The 22,630-nt window shown below is 39.6% G+C and overlaps 1 protein-coding gene across 1 annotated transcript in view; it reads right to left on the bottom strand.

The window, feature by feature from the left end:
* Positions 1-7,030: 7,030 nt before the first annotated feature.
* LOC126282283 (odorant receptor Or2-like) overlaps positions 7,031-22,630 on the bottom strand; it is a 54,501-nt gene continuing 38,901 nt past the window's right edge. The window contains exon 5 of the mRNA XM_049981936.1: positions 7,031-7,103. Coding sequence (XP_049837893.1) covers positions 7,047-7,103 — 57 coding nt within the window. The 3' untranslated portion in view covers positions 7,031-7,046. The remainder of the gene's footprint in view (positions 7,104-22,630) is intronic.

Below are 22,630 nucleotides of genomic sequence, written 5' to 3'. Positions count from 1 at the left end.
TAATTTTCGCGTGGTTCAATGGACATGTGCAAGTCTTTCAACTGGACGCTACTTCAACGATTTGCATGTCCTAGCAAATGAGCCTAACTGGGGAAAGTGAACCTACGTAAACTGGGGAAAGTGAACCTACCGTAAACTGGGGAAAGTGAACCTACCGTAAACTGGGGAAAGTGAACCTACCGCAAACTGGGTACAGGGAACCTACCGTAAACTGGGGACAGGGAACCCACCGTAAACTGGGGACAGGGAACCTACAGTTAATGAGGAATCCAAACCATTTGTCTTTCCTGGAGACTCCTCGCGTCGTTGAGAGCCGGAGGTCCCACGATCTCCAGGATTTAGGGCACACCCTTTACCGCCAGACCACCAGCGCTTATATCCATGAATTTCACTGATTAGTAAAACCATTCAAAGTATCTAATGTGGTCACTGTGAGAAGGCGCTGTTGATTCCACACTATTTTCGTCTTCTTCTTCCTCAACGTCTGTCGCATCTTGACCGGATACAATTGTTACTTCTCTTTTCTTCTGTGATGAGATTACCGTTTTGTAACCCGAGTCATCTGCTTTGCTCAATGAGGAAACACGAGAGCACAAATGTCATTTGACAATGTGGAATTTCATTTGAACTGTTTTTCTGAATTAGGCCGTGGTACGGAAACACTGAATTACTGTTTGAGATGGATACAGAAAACCGACTAAACACTACACTTTTCACAGCCAGTGTACTATACAACAGATCTTTAGAGAAGCCCAGACCTATCTTTAGCACCAGTAAACTAGTGCACTGTGCTTTAACCTATACGACCAGCTAATACACGTTTGTTTCTACACATCAAAAGCCACTGCTCTCGAACTTTGGTGCAAGAGAGGAAGTAAATCCCCTCACGCTGTATAGGAATTACCTACAACTTGGTGTCCACAGTTCGCCAGTAGTAGGCGATAACAGTGTGACAATGTAGAACTGTGTAACGGCACCACTCATTTTACATACTGGAGAGCGGCAGAACTATTACATTTATTCTGCAAGACTGTTCTCCCTTAGGTGTTGTATAAGACACTGCAGACAATTTGTTTCGTTAATAGTTAATATCCTATATCCAGAACTAGCTTTGTGACCCGCGTATGCGGTCCTCTATTTGCAACGATAACAATTAAAGCCGCCTGTTTCAGAAGAATGGAGTGTTCAGAACAGTATTCCACAGGACTGGAACCCTCACTGACATTGGTAGTCTCAACGAGGAACTCGATCATTTGGAGAACAGGAATACAGAATGAACAGATTTGGCGATCACTACGCCCGACATCGAGAGTGCTGCTGGAGAGAAGACGAGAGGAACGTGAAACGATCACACCTACTGTGTCCCTTCTGTATAGCGGAGCATTATCTAAGAAACCTCAGACGGATAATAAAGAGAGGGCTGATTGAAATCACTCTCTGCCCTCCAACAAAGCCAGGCCACTAACGTGTTAGTGACATGGGAAATACAGAACTACGCACCGTTGCGGCCGGAAAAGTGTCCTGCAAGAACGGGACCAACGACGACTGGAGAGAATCGTTGAACGGGAGAAAAGTGCAACGTCTATGCAAACTGTTGTACATTTTAATGCTGGTCCATCAACAAGTATCAGTGTGCGAACCATTACATATAAGGGTTTTTCTAAGCCGAAGGGCCACTTTGTGCCCCTAATGAATGCACGACAGAAAGCTTTACGCTTCTCCTAGGTCGGTCAACAACGACGTGGGACTGTTGGTGACTGGATACATGTTGGCTGCTCAGACGAGTATCGTTTCAAATCGTATCGAGCGGATGGACGTGTACGGGTATGGAGACAACTCCGTTAATCCATGGGCCCTGCATACCAGCAGGGGACTGTTCAAGCTGATTGTGGCTCTGTAATGGGGACGTATACAGCTGCAGTGATATGGAGCCCCCGATACGTCTAGATGCGACTCTTGATAGGTGACACGTACCTAAGCATCCGGTCTGATAACCTGCATCCTTTCCCGTCCATTGTGTGTACCCACGGACTTGGGAAATTCCAGCAGGAAAATGCCACAACCCACACGTCCAGTATTGCGGCAGCGTGGCTCCAGAAACACTATTCTCACTTTAAACACTTCGACTGGCCACCAAACATCACAGACATGAACGTTACTGAGCATATCTGGGGTGCCTTGCTAAGTGCTGTTCAGAAGTGATCTCCAGTCCCTCGTACGCTTAAGGATTTAGGGACAGTCGTGCAGGATAAATGGTGTCTGTTCCCTCCAGCACTACTTCAGACATTAGTCAAGTCCATGCAACGTCGTGTTGAGGCACTTCTACGTGCTCTCGGGGTCCGTACACGGTATAAGGCTGGTTTACCAGTTTCTTTCGCTGTTCAGTCTATATATAGAGCATGCGATCTGCACTACTGTATTTTGCTGCCGCAACCATCAGCGACAAATTTCACTAGAGCCGTGCGAATTCACAGTTGCAAAATATTGTCTTTGAAGGTTTGCAAGGCGTGGTCTAGAATCAACATCAAATTATCTTGACACTGTCATAAATGAGCCCATGTAGATGCGAATAACGGACAGTTTCGTGAACCGTGACAATGATTACAGTGTTGGCGAGGCCTGAATACTTTCTATTATTAACAAGTTATGGTGGGTGTCCCCGAAACCAAAACAAATGGACTTCAGCTATCGGTAGATCTTCATGCGCAATCGACGAGTCTTTTTTCTTACATTTCTCGTTTTGTAAGAATCTGTTATTATCACCTGAACTTACGCACTTAATTCACCATAAAAAATATTTAGATTGAACTCCTGAGAAGTATTGCAGTTTCCATATTCACAGTCCCTGTCCATTGGTGGTACGCGCAGCTAGAGCTTCATTGTGGCTCCCTTGTAGCGGAATGGCTGGCTTTTCCGGCTGCTGCAGCTTTCTCCCTTGCCTCCTCTTAATGCGCTGAGTTGCTGCGTCCTGATATTCATACGAGTTCCATGTTGTTCTCGAACGACATTCACCACAGTATTTTTAATGTCTGTACGTAATACAATGATTAGAAAATACTTACAGATTTATTTGCAAATCTCGGTTTCCAATTTTTCAGGTTGTTCGACTAGGTAAGGAGGAGGGAGCAGATTGGTGTGTAACGTCCTGTCCACAGCTAGGTATTAGAGACCGAGCATAGACTCGGTCTAGGGAAGGATGGACAAGGAAAGCGACCGTCCCCTTCGAAGGAACCTTCCCGCCATTTGCCTTAGCGATTTTGGGAAATCACGAAAAGCCTAAATCAGGATGGCCGGACGCGAAAATTTGCACTGTCGTCTTCCCGAATGCGAGTCCAGTGTGCCAACTACTGCCCTATCGTTCTCGGTTCGCAGTAGATATCACATAAACTGTGATTTCTCGGTGTGTCACAAGTGGAGAGTATAGCGCGCTGTGTGGGCGATTGTCCATGTGGTGGCTGATCTCTTGCATCCAGGGAATGGCTTAATGCCTGGTGCCGGGGTTGTGCCCGCACCGGAACGATCCGGTTCTGTTGATTACGCTAAATATTTCTTTACTAATTTGCCAAATGGCGGCGACCGCATGGCAAAAATTAATATACTTCGTGGTGTGTATTTCACTACTGAGCCGAGCGTGGCTCGTGTTCGTCCCATATCTCATTTGAGATCCTGCTTTTACTGTAATACCACCTCGTTATGTAAATTTCAATTACTGGTGTCAATGATTTGCCACCTGCATGCCCGTGAGCGGCAGCAGCGGCGCATATCGATATAAGCCCTGGCGTATTATCTTTGCTGACTGCTGTTACTTCCCGGTTGTCGTGTGTTCGGATTTAGTTCGGATATGCCAGTGAGTTGGGAGACGCTAGCATTGCAGTTCGGACCTGGCAGTGTTTGAGTTAGGACGCGGCAGAAGTTCAGTCGGGGAACGGCTGCAGTGAGGTCCGGACAGCCGTGACTGGCCTGACGGTTGCCGATACGTATCACTTGAGTGCCGACCACATTAATTGGTCTTCGGTCGGTCGTCTTGTCGGACGACGTGTATGTTTGCCGGCGGTCGCTAATGGGTCGCCTACGAGTGCCGACTCGTGATTCGTTATTGCACAGTCGCTGCAGTTGGTATTGTCTAGTCCTTCGTGCAAGTGTTCGTGAAACTGTGTGTGATGTCGACTGCTCAGTTGCTTTAGTGCTGTCTCCGTGCTGATGTCCGGCAGTCGGTCGGTTGGTGTGGATCAGCCAGGAAATCTCAGCACGGCGCAGTTGGCCAGCACAATGGCAGTCTCTACGCAGTGTCGGAGTGTGTGTGAGCTTTTCCGATTGCTGCTAGATTCGTGGCTCGCCGACCCACGACATCAAAGTTGAGTGATGATTTAATTACCGAAACTAGTCTGTTCACATTGTGCCGTTAGTTTTCATGGTTGGCTGTTGGGGCAACAGTGAGTTTTCGAGCTGGCGAAAGTTTGGACACCATCCGGTAAAGTTTAACTGTTTTTTGGTTGCTTGATGTCCAACTGCACCACCGGAATTTTCTGCCTTGTGGCCGTTAGCGTTCCGGTTACCTGCCCTGGCCGCTAAGGTAAAATTGAGGCACTGTCTTTTCCTCACCGTGTTGTCGCTGTCCAACACGTGTGTGTAGTTTTGACAGCTTATGCATACTTGGTTGTGGACGGCTACGCCTTTTACATTTTGGCTTTGGATTTCCTTGTGTACTGGTCGGGTGTATAGCAAGTTGTCTTGTCGGTGAGTCCGTCTGTTTCTCTTGGTTGGGTTGCTGGCGGATAGGATATAGTTGGGCCGACTACCTGTCTCCCCTAAGCGGACGTTAATATTGCAAGTGAAGACGAACCCCTGGAAACTTCTAAGCGCCGCTGCCTGTACTACCTTTTCTTATTGGTGTTTGATTGTGTATTTTAATGCTCCATAGCCGATGGTTTGAATTTGTATGGTTTTAGTTGGGTTTAAATAATGAGTCGTCAAACGCTTTAAAATTGAACGTTCTTTACTTGTCAAGCCTTCCACTGTTTGGACCTCCTGAATCACTTAATTTATTGTTTCGGACAAAGCTTTCGGCCTTCTGCCTTTTGAAAATCTATTGTTGTGTTTTTCAATCATAAGCCTTGAGCCGACATAAAATTAAAATTCATTACTTGCTACGTCTTTGATTGGGCCTTCAGCCTCCCATTTTTAAAATTATTTAAGGAGAAGGCATTGGGCCTTCTCCCTTTGAAAATTTATTGTACTTGTTTTTAAATCATGGGCCTTCAGCCGTTTTAAAAATTAAAGAGGTTGTCCCCTTAAGCCAACAGATTGTGTGACGTATTCAGTTGATAGTTAAGCTCGGAAATTATATTCAGTCGATAGTTAAGCTCGGAAATTTGCGCTCTTATGTTTGGGCAACTAAATAGTTACATGTGTTCGAGTGTAACTGACAGCCGTTCATTTTTGGCCCCATTGCACATTTCCAATTACCTCTTCAGTCCTTTGAATTTAACCAGGCGTTCCAACTAAAGGTGACGTAGGTGTCTGAATCAGGTGAATAGCTTCCAGGGTTTTAGAAGTCTGTATCATGAGGTTAGCATCCTCGTACCACGTGCTGCGGAATTCTGGTGGTAAAAGACGCCAGAAGACATTCTGCCATACGATGTTACACCGGTGCTGGCTCAGTGGTAACGTTGAGTCGGTTGTTCTGATTCTGTCATACAGCTTCACAGTACTATTCTCTCTCTGAGATTTAGGGCACTTCCTGTTCTTTAGCTCTTATGCATCTAGTATTATTGCATGTATCCACGAGCAGAAGTAACCCTTGGTGGTCCATGGGCGCTGTGTCGAACTCCAGTCTGTATTTATCGAACAAGGCTGCTGTTGGAATTACTGGGTTCTTTTCAGTGATTCTGGATGTCCCTTGTACAAGCAGAGCAGCGCTGTTTGACATAAATTCGTTTAGGCTGAATCCTCTTTCTTCTCGGTTTACAGTGTATGCAGTGCGTGGAATATTTAATATATCCTCAGGCCACAGTAGCCAGGAAACGGCCTTATATGGCACTGGCACTGAAGAGAAGAGGATATTTTGTGTCCGCAATTCGTTTGAGGTAACATGGATAACTATGAACACTCGAAACATTTAATACGTGATTAAAGCAACACGTTTTTAGGTATTCTCAGAAAAATGAAATACACACCTAACTTGGATCACTATGAGAATTCCAGCAATGTGTCCGATTTATTTGTGTCCATTCCTCTAATTTTTTTGTGGTAATAACGTCGTACAGTAGTGAACTTGCGCATCTTGCTAGTTTTGAGGAGAAGAACTCACTGAGTGGCATCTGAAATGGACGCGCGGATGAATACATTTGCTTGCAGCAGTAGACGTCCGTATAGCCACCTGTTGGAGGGCGGCGAGTCCTGTAGGCAACCAGCGTGCCTGTCTGAGGCTCCTGCTGGCGGCCCATTTACAATTTGCGTCCTATGAAGACGTGAGCAGACCGCAGAGCGCCCTGCGCTGCCAGCATAAAAACCATCGATATCGCAGGTAACAACTCGATCCAGTGCAGAAATCTGGCCATGGCTTCAGAATATGTCTACCATCATCGTCATTAGAAATTAAACAGTTCATATAGCTTAGAGTTTTAGAATCTGCACCAGAACTGTCCAACACAGAAGTAAAACCATTAACTATTAAGAGTGAGACTCCTGTTCCAAAGTCAGCAAATTGAAGGAAATGCACGTACAGGAGAAATACTTGAAAGTGAATTTTCTTAATTGTTCTTGGAAGTTTGAGTTTTCTAGCTCACAATAGAATCAATTTTCCAAAGATACTACTGTCCCTCTTAAGTACAGCAAGACATGAAATATACACACAGTTGTTGTCGATGATCTTCAGACATCATAAATATAATTTTCTTAAAAATAAAGTTTTACAATGTTCAGCTTTATTCAGTTAACTACTCTTTTTTTCTTGCTTTGTGATCAGTGTGCAGTATTAGATGTCAGTGTCGTTCCAAATAAATCATTCTGCTCCAACTGGACGTTTGGGGTGTGTGGTGAGACGGCTATTTGTCGTTCATTTGGTTGAGAAGAGCGTAGTATGAGTATGATGCGCTGATGAGCTGAAACATCAAGACACCAAATATTTTATTAGTATATAGTTTGTGTGGCTACAGAGAGAACAGTCGGTGTAGTAGTTTAGTTACGTACATTCTGGCAAAGCTACATTCCTTACAGACACACTATATGATATGAACATGGTCATTTATCTTATTTTAAGCTCATGCACGACATTATCTATGACTGTGAACTCATGTTCTCATCAGAAAATTACTACTTTTAAATGAAATGCACCAACCCCCTGGACTGTCAATCTACCCCTTCCCTTCGCGCTCTCTCCAGCCAATCATAGCACAATATGAAAAATTCAAGAAGCTGGAAACACACCAACCATCTTAACAGAAAATGAAAAAAATAACAGCTCTCCTCTACCTGCCTCCGAGCAATTAAACAGTGCGGTATCCATATCTCCAGCCAGTCATAGTACTGGGGAAAATAGTCGTACTATGTTAATGAGAAATTAAATGCCCGTACCTCCAGTATCTCTTGGCAACCGTATTGCAGGACAAGTAAATGAAAGTAGAACATTTCTATGCTTTGCAACCAATAATCACTCCTCTTTCCAACCAATCTTGTGTGTAGTATTTAAATGATTGTAAAAATCGTGTCATTTACATTTGTTGTGACGGACTCTTCCCCATCTCCAAGGAGTCAGAGAGGTATTAAAATACTGTCAATTATGTAGCAAAAATTACGTTGCGCTCACATTAAAATTAAGGACATTCATTCTTTATCCCTGGCATAAAAATAGTGTCAAATTGTCCGCAGTTCGTGGTCGTGCGGTAGCGTTCTCGCTTCCCACGCCCGGGTTCCCGGGTTCGATTCCCGGCGGGGTCAGGGATTTTCTCTGCCTCGTGGGTGTTGTGTGATGTCTTTCGGTTAGTTAGGTGTAAGTAGTTCTATGTTCTAGGGCACTGATGACCATAGATGTTAATTCCCATAGTGCTCAGAGCCACTTGAACCATTTTAGTGTCAAATTACATTACTTACATACACATCTATACCGCTAACATTATGCCGAAATGACTGCATATTCAAAGATATACATTGTATACATAAAATGGTGCACACACAGTGTGTGGGATACCTACTCTCTCTATCTCCCTCTCTCTCTCTCTCTCTCTCCCTCTCTCTCTCTCTCTCTCTCTCCCTCTCTCTCTCTCTCTCTCTCTCTCTCCTTTCGTCATATCACACCCTATTATTACAAGGCAAGAGCCAACGGCAGTGTAGCCCCATCTGGGCTCTGCTCAAAAGTATGTGAACAACCAAAATTATTTGTCAAAAAGTGTGTCACAACACATATCTCCCCTACAATCAGAGCCCAGTTTTATTATTACAGTGTACCCTTCTCGAATAAACTAAATCTATTTTCATTATACTTTGTAAAATATGGAAAATGTTGTCAACTATGGATGCATTATTGACTTCTAAAAAGTCGTTTATAGATTGTCTTACCAATCATATTTGTAAATTTCTTGCAAAACATTGTATAGTTGTCGAACATGACTTCTAAATTAAATATATTTCCGGAAACCCTGAAAGTCTGAAATAAAATTGACTCCTGTTTCACATCCTAGAAGTTTACTGTCGCTAGCGGCGTCACAAGTTCAATATCTGTACCACGAGTTGTTCTCCCTCTCACCAACAGGTAACTGTATGGGTAAAAATTTTCCGATGTCGACCTTGGGACCAACAGAAGAATAAATTATTTTCCACATCTGAAATGTCAAAATAACCTAAAATAACTGCAAAATACCGCATCAATGCAAAAACGTGATGCTTACGTCGGTTATCATAGCGCTAGTTTCAGCAAGCTATTTCTGTCTGTAAAACATGATTGTGAAACATAAATTAAGAGAAATAAAACTGATAACAGTTATTGCATACTATTGGGGTTTAGTTGTGGTTAAGTGTAGGACTAGGCTCAAATTACTTTACCTCTTGTATGATGTTTGCAAGAATGTCATAATCTTCTAAAATACTTCAGAAAATGTTCAGAATGATGCAGTATCTAAATATGTAGAGTGTATTCAATCTGTTAATGTGCTTGCTATCAGCAGCTTATGTTTGCAAGGAAGGAAGGAAGGGAAGGTTGGAGCAACAAAGATAGTGCATCACAAGAAAAAATAAAATTGATGAAAATACTGCAAACAAACTGTTGCGGCATTTAGAAATATGGCTAAGTCAAAGGTCTATAATCAATTGCACCACCACAAAGACACATGCCCAACACAATTCGTTTTTGGGGAGAAAGGTTTGGTGTTCCTTATCAGGGAGGAATAAGCTATTTTATTACAATATATCACTTAAATTGTCAAATGACATGGATTGCTCATAAACCCACTGACAAGAGACGACCAAAGACAGTAACAGATAGGGAAGTACTGAAAGCCAAAGTCGACGTCTAGAAAATAAACTGTTATACATCACTTTTTGTGAGATTTATCACTATTTGCCAGCACAATGAAGCTTCAAATTAAAAATGTCCGCTTCTAACCTGAGTGTATAACTTATTAAAACACTCACAACTTGTATATTGAAAGTTCTGCTAGGAACTTTTCGTTCAAGCAGCACCCGTTTTCAACGAAACGTTGATATGTGTACTATACATTCATTCTCTTTGAACTTTTAAGAGCAATATTTTTCTTCTAAACTACCTGTATAGCTAATTAAAGTACCCATGGATTGCATGTTTAGCATAATAAGGAAGATTTCTATGATATTTCGACCAAAAATAATGTTACTTGTAAGATATAAAATACTGCGCATGCTTCAAATTAAATATTGTCTGTATTATGTATTAAAATAATCAAAGTTTTCTTATTGGGACTAGTGGTAAGAACTTTAAGTTATGCAACACTCTCAAGACTTTGTGTTTTGTACCAATGAATGCAACTGTAAAAATGGAAACGAATGTCATTCTTTCAAGAATGGTGATATATATCTCACAGTGAACAAAGTGCAGAAATGTGTACATTAATAATCTTTGATACTTAATTTATTACAACAAAATAATACGCCATTACTCTAGCTACAACAAAAATCTGGTGCACAGTACATGACGAAAAGGAAGCTGCAAAGTTAACGCATATTACTATGTGTATGCACTCTCTTTTTGTCTTCAAAACACATTTTACATAGATGACCACTGTCAAAAGGGGCCCCTCAGCATTTTGTGGTAAGAGTTGGACTTTTCGCCAACATGGTTAGCGTCTCTGTCTTCAGTGCTGTGCACATGTATTAAATTCCTGCTACTTTCACAGAGTTTTCTGAGGTGGCGAGGTGTGGAATGTAATGGGTAGGGAGGTCTGGAACTTAGTTACACAGTAACGTTTAATGTTTAGAGCTGCAGTGAGCCAATAAAACGTTTGGGGTAAGTAGATAAGGTTAGTGGGATAATTTAATAAACTTTTTGAAACAATTTGGAATACATTGATAAAGTTCGAGGGATTATTTGACTTACATCTGGGAGACTTTGATAGGGTTTGAGACATAATTTGATGTACATTTGGAGCAAGCTGTTTTTATTTGAGAGGGGTACGGCAAATATTAGACTTTTGGAGCTAACTGGTACAGTTTTTGGGCAAGTTGATACGCATTTGTTGCAAGTTGATACGCTTTTTAAGCAAAATAATACAGTACTTGGTGTAGGTGGAAGTAATTTGATACAGTTCACTAGTGCAAACAAATTCAAAAAATTACATGTAATATTTTTAAATCAGCCTCATAAGCATTTCTCAGATTTGTACACCACTTCAAATTTCTGCTCCCTTTGTACTGCTTTATTTAATGAGCCGAAAAACTACAATATCTCGTATTGATAAGTAACAATTTGCTTGCAGTGTTCCTAACATGCGGGAACAAGTCTCACCTTGTTTACTCAGCTTCATACTGGCATCTGCGCTTGTGCATTGATGAAGTGTCCTAGCATGTTTAAAATTAAAAGGTTTGGCCAGTTTATTTCATTTTTCTTGCGGTTTGTTGTGACGGCGTCAAGACACAAAAAAAACAAAGACACAAAAACTGAAAGAATCTTATTTAAAGCATCAAAATAAGTAGGTGGTACATCGATGAAGAAAACCATTAACAAATATTCGAACACATTTCGTAATAGTTCAGCGATTCTGTCGAAAAATGGAAATTCATTCTCGTCATAATGGTCCATATAAAATAACTGACAGAGTATTTTCATTTTCAGTGTGGCACAAGTATCATACTGAACAAATAAGTTAAGTACAATACTTAGAGTTTGTTACCGTTACTCAATGAAGACGTGTTTACCTCAATTTAAGCCCTTAATCCAGCTGTACCCACTATTGGGTCCAAAGCATCAACTGAAGTTTTGCTAGAGGAGAAGAAGAAGAAGAAGAAGAAGAAGAAGAAGAAGCGAGAACACTTCAGCTTCCATCTATTCCCTCAGCAATGCTTAAGTGTGATATTAACGAGACATTCCTCCGAATTTCAGACACTAGCTCTTCTGTGCCTAAGTTGGATGCAAAACATCTCACCAGATTTTGTCAGAGAAGCAGAAGATGCCATAATTTCAGCTTCCCACCAGTAATAATATAAAATAACAATATTTATATACTATCTGACAGTTAATAAGTAATACAGACAATTAGGATGTGTTAATATTTACTTTGAAGCTAGTAAAGTGTGCGAAATCTTACGGTAATAAAACTTTGTTTCCTCGAATCTTCGTAGCTGTCTTGCATATTATAATAAGCAAGCAAGCTTCATGTATTTTAATAGGCTAGACTAACACTTTAAAAACCGAAAACTATTTAGCTAAGAGGTCTATAGACAATGCAAGTGTGCTACGCTTGTCAAAATTTTCTCGTAAACGAGTGCTTCATAACTTAAAATTTCCTATCAGTTTTATCAACATGCAAGCTCCATAGTGCTTAAGTAAGTATTGTAAAAAATTAAAATTGAGCTATATTTAGTACGCTGCTTCATTCTGCTTTGCACAATGTGTGGAATCTCTCTGTAAATTGTAATCTTCTGACTGATACTCTCAGCCCAAATATCTAAGGACAGAAATTTGAAGTTTAGCGAATATGTATTGTGAGTATCGTTTAAAAATGCGATTTTTCGAAATTCCGTTCTAAAGAAGGTGAAGTAAGGCTGAATTTTTTTTAGGTATATGTCACTATTAAGGCAATTTTCAAGCTAGAACTACAAAAATTGGTAACTGGTTTCTCGGTAGGAAACAGAAACATGTGTGTTTCAGGATTTTGGGAAATTGAACCCTCAGAGTAGTGAAAGAGTGAATGAAGTTTGTTTTAAATGATTCATTAGTAAAGATGTACTAAAGCATTTTTCAATCCTCTGTGTTAGTTGGAAATCCAATCCCTCAAGTGCTGAAATAGGAGACGAAATTTTTATGAAGGTATTTCGTTCTGGAATCAGAATGTCTTTTTGGTCAGAAATGAACTCGGGAAAGACCATACTTCTATGGCTAAACTTAATCATAGAAAGCTACTCAATAGAGACCACAAGAAATCAGCTTTTTGAGAACTGCACAGCAAAAGAAATTAATTTTTAACACATTAATATCTCAATGGGCCTAATATATATGTTTACAAAATTATTTTTATTTGAATTACTATAACAAATAATCATTGCTCATGACAAAATAGGTGGCACCTTTAAATGTGATTGCATCTACAGGAATATTCGTTTGAGATGGGAGAGTTCAGTGCCAGATGTAGAACTGACGCTACTAACTGAAGAACGACTTATCAGATTTGTCTCTTTCTCCTTTAACTCACTATATGAAATAAAATTAAACCCACTGGAACACTTTCATTATGAAACGAATGACAGCCATTTAAAAGGTCACTCAGTCTTTTATAGTGTGTAGATTTACACTTTAGTAACTGGTTCAAAACCATATAAATTTTTTTAAGAAAAAGAATCTGTGCTCACCATTCAGGATATGTAAAGAAGCAGCAGGTACTGAGTTAGTCTTACATATAATGCAGTTTTATTTTACTCCAAATTTCATAGAGATATTTCTTATGAGAAAGGTGGAAACTGTGTGCATTTAGATAGTTAATGTACACAAGTTAGATGCTGAAACAGTGGATGCAAAGTTTTATTGTTGTTGCAAAGTCCCCTCCGTTATGGCCGAGCGGTTCTAGGCGCTTCAGACCGGAAACGCGCTGCTGCTACGGTCGCAGGTTCGAATCCTGCTTTGGGCAAGGATGTGTGTGACGTCCTTAGGTTAGTTGGGTTTAAGTAGTTGTGAGTCTAGGGGACTGATGACCTCAGCTGCTAAGTACTGTAGAGCTCAGAGCCATTTGAACCATTTTGTTGCAAAATGTGAGACGTCAGCTGTAAATAATTTATAAATAATTTTAGTTATTTTCGAGATGTCGACTCTGAAATTGTTTCTGGAAATGTCACATCTCGCTCCGTTTATTTGTCTCTCGAGTGAATGTTTCCAAACAATCGACATCTTTCTGAACTTAGAGAGGTATAGTTTAATAAACCAGCTTATTTCTTCCCAAAACCTATATTGTTATTCCTAGCGTCATTAAATAAAATTGTATTGTGCCTGTGTGTGGCGGTACACTTATTACACGTTGATGTTGTTAATTAGATGTATTTTAGCGAGTCAGCAGTAGTTTTTGGGGAATACTTGTCATCGATCGTGTTTTCCTTTCTTTGTTCTTCCCAATCTCGTAAACTGGCGAATAAAAACAAACGTGACAGAGGTGAAGTTTTTAGCAGTAGTGACTCCTTTTAGTGATCGTGAGAACAACTCACGGTATAGAGATGTAACTTGCGACGCTTTTTAAAATTAGAGACCTCGGTTGGTGATAGTAAGAAACTGGGATGTGTAACAGCAGTTCATTTTATTTCGGATTTTCGAAGTTTATGGAACAGTATTTAAGGTAACACATATATGTTCGACGTATTCCTAATTCGTAATTTACTATTTATAAGCAAATATTAGCTTTTAATTTGTATGGCGAATAAGTCATATAATTATTCCAATACTCCGCGGCAAATGAGGAACAAGGTTGCTGAAAACAGGCTGAGAACCTCAAAAGAGTGTTGCAGAATGGATTGTGCTGAGAAATAATTATTGAGAAAAAGGTTTCGATATTTAGCGCAGTTTCTGATTTAATTAGCATTTAATTTGGCCTGTCAGACGTTGTGTGGGCAAATTACTTTGACTCGCCGCGGACGGTGTCGCCAGATTTGTTTTTCCTTTGGAGTTCTAAAAGCGAAAAAAGTGATGGAAGAACTGGACGTGGGAGAATAGTAAGGATGAACAGTCTCTAGTGATACCATATACGGCATGAGAAGAATTGATACTAATTGTATCTGGTAGACCGCATAAATTTGTGTTCGCAAAGACCTGATTGGGTAGCGTCAATGCTAATTAGCTCTGGAACAGTGTGACACATTGAATGTTTCTCTTAACAATTATTTCTCATCCCAGCCTACCCTGCAGCACACTTAGAAATTTTTGAAACAGTTTGTGATCACCACCCTCATATCATTGAATGTAAATCTCTTATCAGAAGTTGACTACATTTTCAGTAGTTTAGACAGTTCATATACTTTGATACATTATTTTGATCAAAACATTTCTGATACGTCTTAGTGCAGGCTAGATGGGATTATACTGTAACTGTAATAGTAGGCTGTGATTGGAGGAGAGGAGAGGGATACGTGTTATTACCATTCTTGATAATTAATTCAGGTTGCGTTGAAAGTTTTCAGTACAGCCCGGTTGGGACTACATTGTTATGGGCTCTTCGATTATAATTCTTATAGATAGAGAAGTGTACGTTGGAACTGAAATCTGAAGCTGTTTGACACGTTGTTTAAGTACTACGACCTGATTTGTAGGAAACAGGGGTGTGTGTGTGCAGTATAAAGTGCAGACTACTGCTGCGCAGTCGAAACTATCTTGGCAACATGGTGGCATTATCCTGCAACATAACGATGCCGTTCGGTAACATTCTTGAGCGCCTGGACTTGATCATGCTGTTTTGGTCAACATTCCACGTATCGCTGTACGTGAATTGTGGAGCGATGTTCCAGAAAGTCAATGACCAGCGCGCTTGTGCATTCAGAGAACAAGTCGATCATGACTTTTTCGGATTTGACATGCCTGTTGTTTCGACTGCGCTGCAGAAGTGTCTCTGCAAACTCCTCAAACATCAGTCTTGATCTCTCCCCATACGATTTCCGTATTTTTGGGGCCATGGAGAAAGTCATTTGTGGCCGTCAATTTGCTTCAGACGAAGACGTGCGTGGCTGTATACCATCATGGTTCTAGAGGTAAAGAGATACATTTGTTTGTTCAAGGCACTGACAGTCTTCTCTTAAAGAAAAATTAATTAAAAATTATGACGATTACTTTTGAAATAAGAAACAGTTTACTTGTAATTCTTCATGCTTTCCCGGCGATCTGTTGACATCTTGGATATTCGGGAAACCAGCCGGATGTTCGCGTCGTTCTCGCACGATATTTCAACAGCGTGCCTCGCTGTCTTCTTCAGGTGCTACCTGAGACTGGTCCTTGGGTCGATCGAGTCCAGTATTTATGCCTGGGAGGAGCTGGGCGTTCCCTAATCGGTCAGCGCCGATTCGAGTGTTCCATCTGTGGTCCGCGCCCGCCAGACGCGGCTACATTGTTCGTCTCTGGTCGCCGGTGTTCCCTCCGCCGTCCGCGCCCTGCTTGGCCGTCTTCTGAGTACATGATCTGTGGTGTGTCAGATCTGGTCTCTAATGTCCGCAACCTTATCTCGTGGCTGTTCTCTCGGTCTCCACTTCTATTTCTTGTAGAATCCCGGAGTGTCCTGCGTTTAGTTTTCACAAGCTGGATTCCAGGCAGTGCTGATTTGGTATCCTGAATCACGGTTGATTAGCTTGTCTGTGACCTTAATGTCAATGGCTTCTTTAATGACAATGTCCCAAAATCTTGAGGTCTGTGTCACAATCTTGGTGTCATTGTAATCCATTGAATGACAAAGTTCCAGACAATGCTCTGCTATGGCTGATTTAGTTGCCTGCCTGAGTCTTATTTTCCTTCCCAACAGTATCGTTTTCATTCCACTACCTCGTTGCCGCTAAATACTCATACAAGAGAAGAAGAGTGAATAGTTTAAACGTCATGTTAGATGATGTTTTCGAGGATGCCACTATGTCATTCCTGAAAAGCCAGAGTAAGCTATGTGGTGAGTTAATAGGGCTCACTATTTGCGCATCATTTAATATTTGTAGTGTTGTTATCTGCCCTTCCATACAGTGGTCGAACTATGTAGCGTGAATCCCTAGACTTCATTATGGAATACAGTCATCAGTGATGTGCATCATGCTTGCTGCTCCTGCCTGCATCTACTATCACCCACTCACTTTCCATTAGGTCGACCTCTCTGCCTTTTCATAATTTTTGGAATCTAGCAAAGAAATTCATGATACTCCTACTATCCATTTCCCTAGCTACATGTTCTACCCATCTTCATTTGATTTTTCTTTATAGTAATCTCTAAAACTTCCACTTCAGTGTCAAATGTGATCTATTTCATTCTCAGGCTGTCTGATTAATTTGTAACACGCGTCCTCCCATAGCTCGCTTCAGAATTCTCAGATTTTGAATGTTCTCGGCATAATTTTCCAAGTATCAGTGTCACAGGTAAGGCCAATAATGCATGTGGACGGTAGACGTCACATTTAAGACAAACTGCAGGGGGACCAAAATAAAACTGGCTCGGAGATTATTTCATGCATCTTAGGCCAGGCAGCCAATCTTATATCATCTGAACCAGCAGTGGATGATATAAGTTTCGTTGGCTATATTAAGGTGCATAACATTTTTTCTTGGTCATTTGTGTTTTGGTTGCGCTGGAGCTTCTTGATTTTGAAACAGTGTTTAATTTTATAAAAAAATCTCCTGGTTGTATTTTATAAATCTAGTTGTCCGCTTCGACTGACCTACATCTAAATCTCATCACTCGGTCATGTCTATTACTTCAATGTTGATCTGTATTGTTTTGTTTAGGATGTATTAATACATATTCTACTGTTTTTACGATTGATATTGAGGCCTATTTTGAAATATCTTCTATGAAGTTGTTTCAGATCTTTCGAAAGCTTACCTGCGCTACAGATTAAATAAAAACCTCATCAGGTAAAGGAAAATGGTTGCGATATACTCCATTAGCATTTATTCTTTCTTAATTTTGCTATATAAAAAATCTGCAAACATTAGCTTGGACTGCTAGAAGTAGTTTTCATGATATGGAACACATTTTCCTGACTTATCTTCGAACTTTGAATTTCCCCTAACATCGGGAAACTGTAATTAATGCAGCAGTGCAACGTGTATGTTTTTCAGAATTCAATTGTAGATTGAATCAGGATCTTGTCCCATGATTGTTGAGACAACAGTTTTTGCTGAATCTGGAACAAAATCTTTCTAAATAGATACGTAAGCCAACGACTTCACCCATACGAAGTATTCAGATCTACGCTTTCCTTCACGACTTGCGAACAGTCTACTGTTTTGTGGCCCCATATACAGGGAGAGTGCTATTTTGTGTGATAGAAATCGAACACCTGTGATGACGATACTGTCTATAAGGCTGCAACACTTTATGTCTTGTCTGTCACTATTCTTTCCAAATAGAGCATTAACAATTCCAGCTTTGGTGAACAATCATTCTTCATGAACACTCTTTTCCCTCTGCCTTTGGCTTTAACCACATGTGTTGAATCGTCGCAATCCAGAGACGACATTCCTTTCTTCATACATCGGTGTTTTTTTATACATGTCATATCGGATTCATTTATTGTTTTCATTGCTTATTTACGTTTCTGTTCTACCTACTGAACCAAGTAAAAATCTTCGAGTCGTTGAAGAATTTTCATCCTGTTGCTAAGTGTTGTACCGTCTTGAAAGTTATCTGATGATATTTGATGACTAGTTTGATTTTTTCAGAAAAGTTTTCAGTAGTTTGTCACACTGTCGAAGACATCTCCGTATATTTTTATTTAATTTAACAAGTTGTAGATTGTCATATTATAGTTTGCTGGAAATTCTCCCTTACTGTTGTAATATAAGAGCTGTGTATTTGAAATTTCATTACTTTTCTCCTTCTTCTCAGCTTTATGAAATACTCGGACCTGTAATCCGAATCTCAATAATCATCATTTTCTGTAGGTGCTGAAATTATCATGTAATTCATTGTTCTTAACAAAATTCCCATAAACCATATTTCTGACATCATGGCAAACGACTCACCATGTGAGTTCTTGCAATTAAGAAATGATTTACGACTGTCACATCACATACAGTTTCATTACTGTCTGATATGCAGTAGGCCTATATCTCATGCTATCCCATTTCCTCACGTCATGCATACAAACGTAATTACACAGTTGTTGAAATGTTGGAATCCATTAAAAAACCACACCTACAATTGATAGCTCTATTGTTTCGAACTTTAATTAGGACAATAAACTATGACCGTAAGTGACAGCAATACAATATCTTGTACTTCAAACCAAGACCTGTGCACGAAGACGGTGGATAAGACAAGAAATAGAGGACAAATTACGTAGAATAGAAACATTGAATCAAGACCTCTATGTAGCACATCTAAAGTTAAGTAACAGTGTAACACTTTTAACTTTTGATTACATTGCACAGTTTTTAGATAGATATATATGGAACACAAACAGACATATTCGACGTAGCAATAACAAGAAACTCGAAAAACCAGTATACATCCAGCATCACATACAGCATCCCACACATGAGTATGAATCTGATTTTCAGTTTTCCCCACATTTACAAAATTTCATAATATAGAATTCACATATAACGAAACAAATTTCCTTACTAAAGGTCTGAAATACAACATAGCCCCAATACTACAGGAAAATTCTGTAAAGCATTTGATAGCCACTGCTAAAGTTGCAATAGATGTAGCTAATCTCTTGTACAGAAAACAAAATGAAATTACAGTTAATATTATAAACATTATAGAAAGGTAATTAAGCATTTAGAATACTAACAAATACCAGCCCATGACAGAACAGAAAATACGACACAACGTAAACCACAAACGGCTATTAAATGACGCTATAGTATTAAAAGCTGATAAAGGGAATAGTGTGGTCATACTTAACAAAAACGACTATTTAGATGAGGTTATTTCGTTCTTTGAATTAGTACAAAATCCTACCAACAGATGTGCAGCTAAAATTAACTGTAATACCATTCTCACTGAAGATGAAGAAAGAACATGGAGAGTAATGAATCTAACAACATCAAAATTAGTAGCCCAACCAAAGACACATAAACCGACAGTTCCCATTCGGACTGTAATTAATTGCATAAGAAGTCTAGCATATCTGATAAGCAAAAAACTAATCACTCTAATAATAAAACTTTACACATTCAACCAAAAGTACACAATGTAAAATTTGTGTAGTCTGGTAAGAGATATAAAAGTCATACAAATACCACCTAATGGTAAATTTGTTTTATTGGATGTCACTAATCTATACACCAATGTGCCAGTACAGCAAATAATCCATATAATAAAATATAATCCCTTACAATATAGGATAATATACATGGCTGGGGCACTTGAAATTATAAATCTTTTCGAAACAGCATACGTACAAAATTATTTAGAATTTGGCAACAAAATTTATACTCAAGCAGGTGGAGTAGCCATGGGTAATAGTGCATCAGGCAAATTAGCCGATGTTGTGCTAAATTCTCTGGATAATAAATTCTTTAACTCAGATTGGCCTATTCTCAACCAAATTGTATACTGTTTTAGGTATGTTGATGATACCCTCATGCTGGTAGGCGGCAGCCACACAATCGAAAATATCCACCAAAATCTCAACCAACTGCACCCTAAAATTAAATTCACTATGGAAACTGAGAAAGACAGTACCATTAACTATCTAGACCTCACAATTGGTAAAAATAGTAATCGCCACACATTTGCCATCTAGAGAACTAATACCATTTCTGACATTATTATAAATGAGAATTCCTGTCACCCAATGGATCATAAACTACCATTTTCCATTCAATTAGTAATAGATTAAATAACCTTCCATTAGAAAACCCAGCAATTCAAGACGAACTTAACACAATTTGTTATATAACCTCTACACATGATTTTGGCCCCAACATAATCACAAAATTATATTACAAATGTAAAACACAAAAGCAGAACACAATACATAGCGAGATATGTCTAGGTAGAGAAACATCACCGCCACAGAAAATAAGATAAGTACCGGCCGTCTACCTTGGAAGAATCTCCAACAAAATTAATGCCACAAATAATCGACTAGTCTTTCGAACTAATAACAACCTTTCAATAAAACCACTTTCCGCCACCACTATAATATCGAAATATAGCCCAGGCATACATAAAATAACATGTGTTAGCTGTAATACCTTTTACATTGAACAAACAGGAAGAAATTTTAATGTGAGATTTAAAGAACAAACTAGAGAGAGCGAATATAATGAGTTGAGCTTCTTTTACACTTGAAAAATCAAAAGCACACTGCTGACACGAACGAAAATGCACTGCAGATTCTCCCCAGAAGACAAAAGCTTTCTCAATGGACATTCTTGAGGAATTAGAAATTTATATGTACACGACAAAATACCCACAGGAAATATTAAACAAACATACAGAATTTAGAAGCAAATGCTACCTTAAAAACTTTATTGAACTTATAGAACACGAAAATAGATACGTTGGAAGTAACATATGCAACAAACAAAGATATTCGTAAAAAATTTTAGTTAGTAAAATAATATCGCTGTTCATCTGTACAATCTTTGTAAACATATAGAGTCGTAATAGCGGAAATGTCAAACTGCTGTCACGTCGTAATTAACGTTTAATTTTAACATCTTGACAACAATATTTGCGATCTTATTAAAGCAGTGACAGTTACAAAACAACTCACTAACGACGTAATATGGACGCCACAACAATTTGGACGTGAGTACAAGACAGCTACTTTGATATGGATGACATTGACATTCATTCCCATTCTCACCAAAATTGTAACTGCAGGTACTTTAAAATGGCGATAAAGCCGAAACAGTCTGATGTAATTGTAAACAAAGGTTACTCGTTATTAGCAGCTATTTGGTGTATCTAATCTAACAATTGTGACTGTAAAGTTAAGGACCACCTAATGGTTTGTAAGTCCCGATGCAAGCGTTCAGGACATAAGACATTTTGTTTAGCCTATAAGGAATAGTGTACTGTACTTGCATCAAACTAAATGAAAAGGTAGAAGTATGTATTTTATTATATACGTCAAGAAGTATTTCTTCAGTGTTTTTATCATATTATTCACTTTGTAATAATGATTATCCGTTCCCAACGTTATTTAAAGGTTTTGTTTAAAACACATATTTTTATTTCCTTTCTATAAGATTTGATCTTTCTTTTTTCAGTAACTGAAAGAGTATCACTCGTACCTGTTTGGAGTCTGTACTAACTTAGAGACGAAAGCAGGAGAGGGTGTGTTGCATCTCGCTCTTTTGTTCACGTTACCTTCGATTGAATTTTTTTCAATTTTAGTTGATATGAAATACGCCACAGGTTTGTATGTAGGAGTTAATGTATTTTTACTGCAATAGCGGAGCAGAAACTATAGAAAATTTTCATCCCGCGAAACTCTGTGAAATGCACACTCTCAAAATTGTTAGGTCGGTGCATAAGTTCATGGCATTTTTCCATAAGTTAAATAAACACAACAGATATACACAACAGAAACAGAAGTCATCACTAATATATTCTGTTCCACTATGTACAACAGTCTGCCAATGCTGGTGTGATTTTTCGATTTCGCGACTGTAGAAATCACGTGTTTTTGTGGACAAGAACTCGTCGAGCCATCTTCGGTGCGCATTTTCGTCCGGAAGAAAAGATCCTACAAGGCTGTTCGACAGTAAGCGCAAAAAGTGGAATCTCAGGGCGCAAAGTCAGGTGAACTAGATGCGTGCGGTGTGACATCCCAAACCAACTCCTGTATACTGTTTTTTATCACTCTACTATATTGAGGTAGAGCGTTATCGTGGAATAACATCACTTTACACAGTCTTGCTGGTCACTGTTCTTGGACTATGTCTGCAAGACGTCTCAGTTGCTGATACCAACCGTCACCAGCAGTGAGGTCTGCACTTCGGGGAAGCAATTCGTAGTACACCTCACCATCACTGTTCCAACAGATGAATAACAGTATCGTTTGTGGACGAGCACCCGTCTTTGTACGGGGAGCTGCTGTTTTGTTTGGGCTAAAAAGTTTGTTTTCCTTATGTTAGTATAATGACACAATTTCTCATCACCAGTAACGATACAGGATAGGAATGGTCGGTGTTGATGACGGCGAAGCCGACGGGCACATATGTCCACCAGAAGATTTTATTGGTTTTGGCCTCGAGCATGCGGTACCCGTACAGCCGATTTTTGAACTTTCCTCATTGCATTCAAAAGCCTCACGA

The sequence above is a fragment of the Schistocerca gregaria genome, chromosome 7 (genome assembly GCF_023897955.1).
Source record: "Schistocerca gregaria isolate iqSchGreg1 chromosome 7, iqSchGreg1.2, whole genome shotgun sequence".
In the NCBI taxonomy this organism is placed as follows: Eukaryota; Metazoa; Arthropoda; class Insecta; order Orthoptera; family Acrididae; genus Schistocerca; species Schistocerca gregaria.
This window is presented reverse-complemented; position numbering and strand designations above follow the sequence as displayed.